General features: G+C 35.0%; 1 protein-coding gene across 1 annotated transcript; it reads right to left on the bottom strand.

Moving 5' to 3' along the window:
* Window positions 1-476: 476 nt before the first annotated feature.
* LOC147852586 (arginyl-tRNA--protein transferase 2-like) lies at window positions 477-7,734 on the bottom strand. The gene is made up of 6 exons (XM_087333058.1): window positions 6,621-7,734; window positions 3,753-3,791; window positions 3,472-3,622; window positions 2,225-3,373; window positions 949-1,213; window positions 477-841 (listed from the first exon to the last, which is right to left on the bottom strand). The coding sequence occupies exons 1-6, from the start codon at window positions 6,715-6,717 to the stop codon at window positions 719-721; spliced, it is 1,824 nt and encodes a 607-aa protein (XP_087189184.1). The 5' UTR covers window positions 6,718-7,734; the 3' UTR covers window positions 477-718.
* Between the last annotated feature and the right edge of the window lie 495 nt (window positions 7,735-8,229).

Genomic DNA, 8,229 nt, shown 5'->3' with positions numbered 1-8,229 from the left:
CATCCCTATAGCTAATAAGATGTAACCTTCTACTAGAATTAGTTTCTAAAGGCCAAAAACTTCACTACAATCATCATCATTTTAAGAATATAATCAATCAATATTCCTTTTCATCCACCCAATGAAAATAAGGGAAGGATGCTTGTACGTTCGATATGCACACATTAGGAGGCACATTAATACCAATACAATAGTTTTGATTATTGTTTCCTCCAACTAATTTTGTTAGCATAATAAACAAGTCAAAAGAAAAGAAAATATAATTCCCATGTCAAAAACTCTTGTTCCTTGATATTGATCATTGCTGTCCAAGATAAGATATTGATGTCAGAAAATTGTGAGCAAAGAAAGGCAATATCATCCTACTTGATCATTGTTGCATTTAAAACTAGCAAGATTCAGAACCGAGTGTTATGACATATTGCTAGAATACAACATCATAAAACAAAGATGTAAAAAATAGAGAATACAATAAAGAGGTCAAGACATTTCCTTTACAAAGTACACGGGGCTTCAAAGTTGAGATTTGTCATTACATTACAATATGGGTTAAGTTCATTATAGCCTACATATATACAGGCCAAATTATTGCATCATTGCCAGTGATTTATCAATAGAATGGTGACCATCAACGGATCTATTAACTTTGTGGGATGAATGTATATAATGGCAACATCTAAACTGCCAAATTTAGAGTTATTTGAAGCAGTAAGTTAAATCAACCTATGATGTAAGCCATCTTTGCTGCCAACCTTGCACCTACAATTTTCGTGTACCACTGGAGATTTGTTATTAATACATCCATATACTCCTGAGGCATAATTGCCCAATCTTGCAGGTTCTACATAAATGAAACATAAGCATCAAAATCTAATATTAGATCTTTCAACTTAATTAGGACCATAAATTGGAAGAAACATGTCATGACCAAAAACCAAAGAATCCTACCGAAAATCTTAGATATTGATCATCTAGCTTCAATAAAACTGCCTGTATGATATCATCATTTATAGTTGAGTTAGAATCCAACAATATTCTATTTGCTCTTTGGCTTCCTTGGCCAAGATTCATGTCTCCCATGTTTTTAGAATATTCATGTTCCATGGATTGGCTTTTCTCTTCTTCTCCTATAGCATTTTCAGGTAAGCCATCTGAAAGACAGGCACAATGCTGCTTATCAAGCAATGGTCGTGCCAAATCAAATGGTACCCACCTGTATCGATGCATCAAAAACAAGATTTACAACAAAATCATTAGAATATCTTAGTTCATTGCAAGCATTAGGAACAACTGTAATAATGTGTATACACCACCTTCATATTGTTCGATATATCAAATATACTAAAAATTTAAACCAGATGTGAAAAGATACATTACACAAGTTAAACATACATGTCATATACTTTCAAACAGAAACTAAAAGGGTATGCAAATATCTTGGATGATAAAAATACATGAAGGAGAAGAGACTGGAGGTCCAAAGTACCATTCAAGAAATACATTGTGAACCATCTACAGAGCCGATCCTCGCATAGAAATTGAAATAGATGAATACAGAAATGGTTATTCAAGAATGGCTCTTGTCAAACATTGAAAATAAGACATGTCCACGACACTGGTTGTATAGGGCAAATGGGTATCATGATTATCCTCTCTCTGGTTCATTGTCTGGGCTCTTATTCACAACTGTACTATCAAACAACCGACACTTTGTCATGGTCTCTTCAAACAGGTGTATGATCACATTTTCTCTCTATAACATCTGTATGAGCATGTTCTCTGATGTCGTCATCTGAAATTGTGGTTCTACAAAGGTAATCCCTTCAAGAAATTTGTATCCCCTATTACGACCAATGGTAACATATCCAATATAAACATCTATTACAGGATAAAATATATGCCTAATCTATTTCTTTGGTTGTATTAACTTTCCACAGCTGTACATTATGAAGGATTTTTTAACCAGTTGTGACATTGGCAATGATTGCCACTCACATTTCTCAGACATGCATTTTTTTCATTCATAATATTTTTGTGCAAATTTCAACAAGCATAGTCATCTTATATTTCTTTTTGTCATATTTATTTTGAGTAACCCAAAGTATTTAATTCATTGATTTGAATTCTGTATTTCTTTCCAAATAGCAAATAGCTCAATATAGCAATCATTGTATGATCAGTAAACAAAACAAAGACATTGGGAAAAGTTGAGAAAGAAACATACTGCATTCTTACAGAACATAGAAGCTCAGATGGATGATAGCCAACTTTATAGTGCATCTTTGGACAAGAATGTATATAATGACCAAGATAGTAGTACTCCAAACTTGGACAATTAATCTTCAGATCGTGGACCAATTGGATCTCCCTCAAAGCGGAGTACTTTCCAAGGGATAGAAAAGCCAAGTCCGGATCCCAAAAGAAATAATTGCTTGACAGACAAGAAGGTAATATGTCTATCACACCAACAGCTACAAGCCGATCATCAATCAGATATTGTTGATGAAATGAGCCAAAACCACAAAACGAGTTTCCATTTTCTGAAGGTGTCAAAAAAGTCAAGGGTGTGTCAACCAGGAATCTTCTAAAAGCATCTTCTGTAACATCCTTTTCATTCTCATGATGAATGGCCATCTGGTATCTCCTATACAAAGCAAACTCTTCGGCATCAAAAGAAGATCTTTTAGTACGGATTTCAAATTTATGCTTTGTAATCATGTTTCCATTAAGCTGCCTTGACACATAAGAACTAGATGTTGCAGCTGATGTATTCAACTTACAGTTCACTTTTTCATGGACATTGTTAGCATGGCATAATCGTTTTAATGTTGAAGAATCTGCATCTGCTACTCCCATTACAATGAAGTTAATGCGGCCATTGGGAGCTTCAATTTTGATATGAGAAATGCTTTCATAGTTCTGCAACTTTGCTGCAATAGAATTAGCTAGCATCACAGCTATCTTTTGATGAGCATCTGATTTCTTTTCTGAAAGGGCTGCATACTGGAGAATCCTAGAACTGTTTTCATGCTTTAAAATTCTTGCTGCACAAGATAATGCAACATTGGACATATAACAGACTTCATTTCTTCTCTTCGAAGATAATTGATTAGTCCGTGCCACTTTTATGGTTGGAAATTCAACATCAGCAGGGTATTCACCAGATGAAATGCAATCCTTTATAGCATGGCGAATTTCAGTTGTCAGAAGTTTTGCAATGTCATCCATCTCTACAAACTTCTCTTGAACCAAATTTGCATTCCTTTCATTGCGACACACATCCATCTTGCTCATGCCATATTGATTTTTCTCATTTTTTTCAACACTATCTTTGGTTGGTGAGGCAGGACCAGTATACATTCCATGTATATACCTGAATCATTTAAAATATCTGAAAGTGAGACTAATCAGGAACTATCTTTTAAGTGGATTAGTTTCAACTATTTTGAATAAAAGAAGATTCGTTCATGCCTTTGCATGCGATGCATGACACGAATATGCTCCTTTGACATTTTAAACAGGTCCACCTTAAGACGTATTGTATATGATGCGCAGCAAGAATTTTCTAGTTCAGGCCTATAGAGAATCATGCCAGATCTCCTCCAGCTTTTGTCGAGAAGCTCTACAAAATCAAGATAAATATTGGTGAACAAACTGATGCATCATAAACCAAAAAACAAGTGTGGGTTTATCAGTAATTTCCTAGGGAAATGAAATGAGTTATGGCTAGGGAATTTGATAAGGAATACAACCTTGGTAGTCATACGGGGACAAGGAGTGTGCCCATAAACCTGAAATTTGGCAACATTAATTAGTTACAATAGCTATAGAAAAAACACGGAAGACTGGCAAATACAGACACCAGCCTAAATAGAATGATGTTGCCATCAGAAGAAAAACAAAAGTAGATGTCTACAAAAGACTTCATTTCACATGGTGCATCCCAATAAGTACATGGTAAATGATACCAAGGGCTTTAGCATGAGGTGGAAGTGACTGTTGATTTCAGTTTTCCGTACTTTTCCATCCTGACAAGTGACATATTCAAATATCTCATCCAATGTCATGACGGTTATCATAAAATTGCTTGTACATCTCCAAATAGTATACCTAGTAGTATCCATGCTGAAAACATTTGGCAAAGTACTCCATGTACATGGATGGATATGTGACAATGGCAGTCTTCATCATCAAGAGGCCTAACTATGTCTCCTCCAAATTCTAAACTTTTGTTTTGGAGACCTCTTCATCTTTGATTGGCCCATGTTGGAGATATTTCAAAGGCAGAAGTTTCAGTTCATCTACGTTTAGAATGTTACATACTTAGATAACAAGATTTACTGATACATTAGACAGTTTTATTAATTTAATTATGGTTCTCAAAATGAGATAAGATTTTAAGATGCAATCTCTCATTCGGTCTGCTAGGCCATTTGGCCTCTTGAAGATGTTAATAGTTAGCATCTTGATCAACGTATTCCATTATCATATAGAGAGATTCAAATCCTCTCTAAAAAGAGAATGATAACTTTGTATTGCAATAACATATATAATGGTTCTCAGATTCAAGTTCCAGATTGCACAAGGTGTATGATTAAACCACCCACTCTATATCCTTAGTTGATGAGATGAAGTTCAGACCTGCCCTATCGCTGTGTGCAACAGTCAGATGCCATGTGTGTCTTCATTTATTTGGCTTGACAACTTTTGGATTGATCCAGTTTATTCATGTCCACTTCAATGATATCCATCCTTCTATCACTTATAATTCTCTTTGATGTACTAAGATCCAAAATTGGACACTCAAGGCTATACTCAAATGGTCAACATGCATAAGAAGAGAGACTTTTAGCTGCACTTTGGATCCATCCACGCTCATTCGTGTCCATTTCAATGATACCTGTCCTTAATTTATTTCTCTTTAACTTACTCAGGTCCAAAATTGGACAGTCAAGGCTATATTCAAATGGTAAAAATGTGTTAGAGGAGAGACTTTTAACTGCACTTGTGATGAACCCAAGTTTATTCATTTCCACTTCAATGATATTTGTCATTATTGCTGTATTTGTCTTTGTCCTATCTATATAGATGAGAGAAGAACCAACTGTGGATAGTGATACCTAGATGATTATCACATTCGACCTAAACAAGTTATGGCTTGAAAAAGTGCCTCTTATGATAACTGGGGCTGCTCGCTATTTGTGGTGCCTATATTTTTCCCCTTATCATGTGGACAATCATTGCAACTAGTGGCTTTTCTATGTTTTTGGAATCCTCTCCACTGCTGAGCCTTGGTTCCCCACTGTTGTTTCAGACATCAGCCATCTGACCAAAACATACAAATTCAAAAGCACAAAAAAATACACATAGAAGAACATAAGAGCAAGCAGATTTCTGTCTGGTAGCAATTGGGCCAAAATCAATTACAACGAAAGCATTTGGTGCATTGCAATATAAAACTCCTTGAACATGGAAAACATGTCCAAAATAAAGCAATTGAAAATGCACTATGTTACATATCTGTTGGAGCAGAATTTGTCAGCATTTTTCTAGATGGATTTATGCATGCGTTTGTTTCCTTCATTAATAAAGTTAAATTGGTCAAAAATACGAAATGTGAAGTCAAATTTGTAATTTCATTTTTCAATAGGCATGAACATATGTATATATGCGCATTTAAAATTTGGATACATATGAAATAAAATGCTTCCATGAAACAATTTTTTACTGGCCCTTCCGTTATGCAAACTTGGATCCAAACTAAAATTTGTGAAACATCAAATACAGCTTTCCATATGATTTGAATAGAAACTACTGAAGTGACTTTTTTTTTCAATCACTTCAACCTTAGTGATCATATTTACTCATTATGCATTGAGTATCCGTTTCTAAAGGAATGGAAGAAATAAAATCTTGCATTTCAGTTATCTTACTCAAAATGTCCGTGGGTTTATTGATCCAATTACCGAACATTCACAAAACAAAGATTCCACCAAATCTCCGTAATCATAGTCTGAACCCGTTCCAAGAGGAAGAGACATTCTAAGATTTTCTGTTCTGGGTAAGAGTCCGGGTAAAACTCAACTTACTGGGATGTAATACCCTAGACACCAAGTTGTTTCATGCAAATAGATGGATAATTCTCAATCCTCCTTGTATTGTAGTAGCAGGCTTCAGTCCCCTAGAAATGCTGGGTCCGCTACACATTCTAGAAACATAGACGTTTGAAAAAAACCACAAAATTCCTGGTTTTATGGAAAAGATTGGAGTCTTTTGTATCTCTCTCCAGTTTCAGTATTTCATGAAGCATATTTTAGTATGGATAAGGAATAGTGTTCTTATAAACAAGGCATCTCTTATAACCTCTTTAAAGATCACAGGCATGAGAGGTTATCCTTCACCTGGTTCCAATTTTATGACAACATTACCTATGTATATGGCCTGAGTATATCTTGATGAGAATATTTCGATTACATCGCAGCATTGATGAATCAGATTGCTCATTGAGCGTCTTGTGTAGCAAGAAAGGCAGATCAAATATTTCGAGATGCCCAACAAAATCTTACAATGAAACTCCAAATTCAAAGCATAAACCAGAAATAAATATTAAAGGTGATCACCATAAGCAAAGCTTGTAGGAGTATTTGATTTGCAATAGCCACATGGATTTTCATATAAACCCTGATCCTCAACCACACTAAGAATTTCTCCAGCCATTTTGCACTTATTGTTATATGAAATTTCTTCTTATGAGCTGAAATTAAAACATTAGAGTCAGTACCCTCCACTCAAGTAGACATTCAGTCACATAGTAACAGGCTACAAGGAAATAATATGCAAAGAACTGATTCTAGACTGAGAGTAAATCACATTTAATTGCAACAAGATTTCCATTTATTTCCATTTCTCGTTTTTAACACTCCTATTTACGGAGGGTGTTTCTTTTCTGTTTCAAACGAATAAGAGCCAATGCCAGTTAAAATAGAAAAGAGTTCAAATACACTATGAAATTAGCAAGCAAAGAAAAAAATTCTTTAAAACTACAGATTTTGTCTTAGTGCCTCTGTGTGCTTAGAGGGCAACTGCATTAAGCAATGTGACTGGAGCAGGTAATCATGTCCACGAGATAACTACTTGAAAGTTGAGATCCAAATTGCTAGAAGTTTCCACAAACGGCTGCCCTTGTTGCAACTTGCACATAAAATGTGCCAAACTTTTCCTTTGAGAAATTAGCATTTAGAGCTTTCAGACTTTTTTCAGATCTTGCTATTGTATAGCATTATTCTCGATTCTTAATCATTATTCACATGATTAAAATGATTCACACAACATCTGATACTGGCTAAATGTGCATTCATGCAAGACTTAAAGCAAAGACCAGGTGCATGTGCAATTTCTACAATTTCTAGATTCTTTCAGTCTATACATGCAAAAATCTGTCAAATCCTATAAACTTCTAGATGGATTCATTGTTAATGGATAAATATTTTTGTGAGTTTTTACTAATCAATGATCACCCATTGCGCCTCACACATGATTGTTTCTTATCTCTTTGCAATTTTGTTGTTCTCTGTAAAGTAATGGATTTTCCTCATCAAAATTGTAACGGTACCAAATGCATAAATAACACCTAAAAGTTTACTTATGGAATACGTGAATGAATGCACAGTAGCCTTCCTTGATACAGAGAAGGGTTCAGTCAATCTAACACTAAGCCGACTCTGCATCAATATAAAAATAGTTCTGCAAACAGAATTCATACCTGGTAAAACGACCAAAGCTGTTCTCGTTTCTAGATCGAAAAGAAATGAATACCGCAATTTTCCAGACAACGAGTAACCCTAGCGAAATGAAACTTGGGGTGTGAAACCTGAGGAGTAATGATATGCTTTCTCCGATTTCTCCTAAGTCTATTATGAGATGCTTATTAACAATGAAATTCAATAGTCAACATGTTATGCTCTGTAAAGATACCACTTCCACTTTCACTTGGACAACACAATAAAGTCTAGACTAACATTACTTGTGTTCGGGTACAATGTGACAAGCTTAATTCATTAAACAGTTTCTTATATACGTGGGAATTCATTTTTCAACCTTAGGATTGTTACCTCAACTCCACGGCATTGGTTGTCAACTCCACGGCATTGACTATCATGCATAACTATCGCACAACGTGCTTACAATAATTTAAAAAGTCACAATGCTACAAATACAATAGTTTCATAT

Source organism: Azolla caroliniana, unplaced genomic scaffold (genome assembly GCF_043228905.1).
Source record: "Azolla caroliniana isolate FFs.n. ecotype wild unplaced genomic scaffold, voAzoCaro1.0.p SCAF_17, whole genome shotgun sequence".
In the NCBI taxonomy this organism is placed as follows: Eukaryota; Viridiplantae; Streptophyta; class Polypodiopsida; order Salviniales; family Salviniaceae; genus Azolla; species Azolla caroliniana.
The sequence above is the reverse complement of the archived record's forward strand: the minus strand, read 5'-3'. Positions and strand labels throughout refer to the sequence as shown.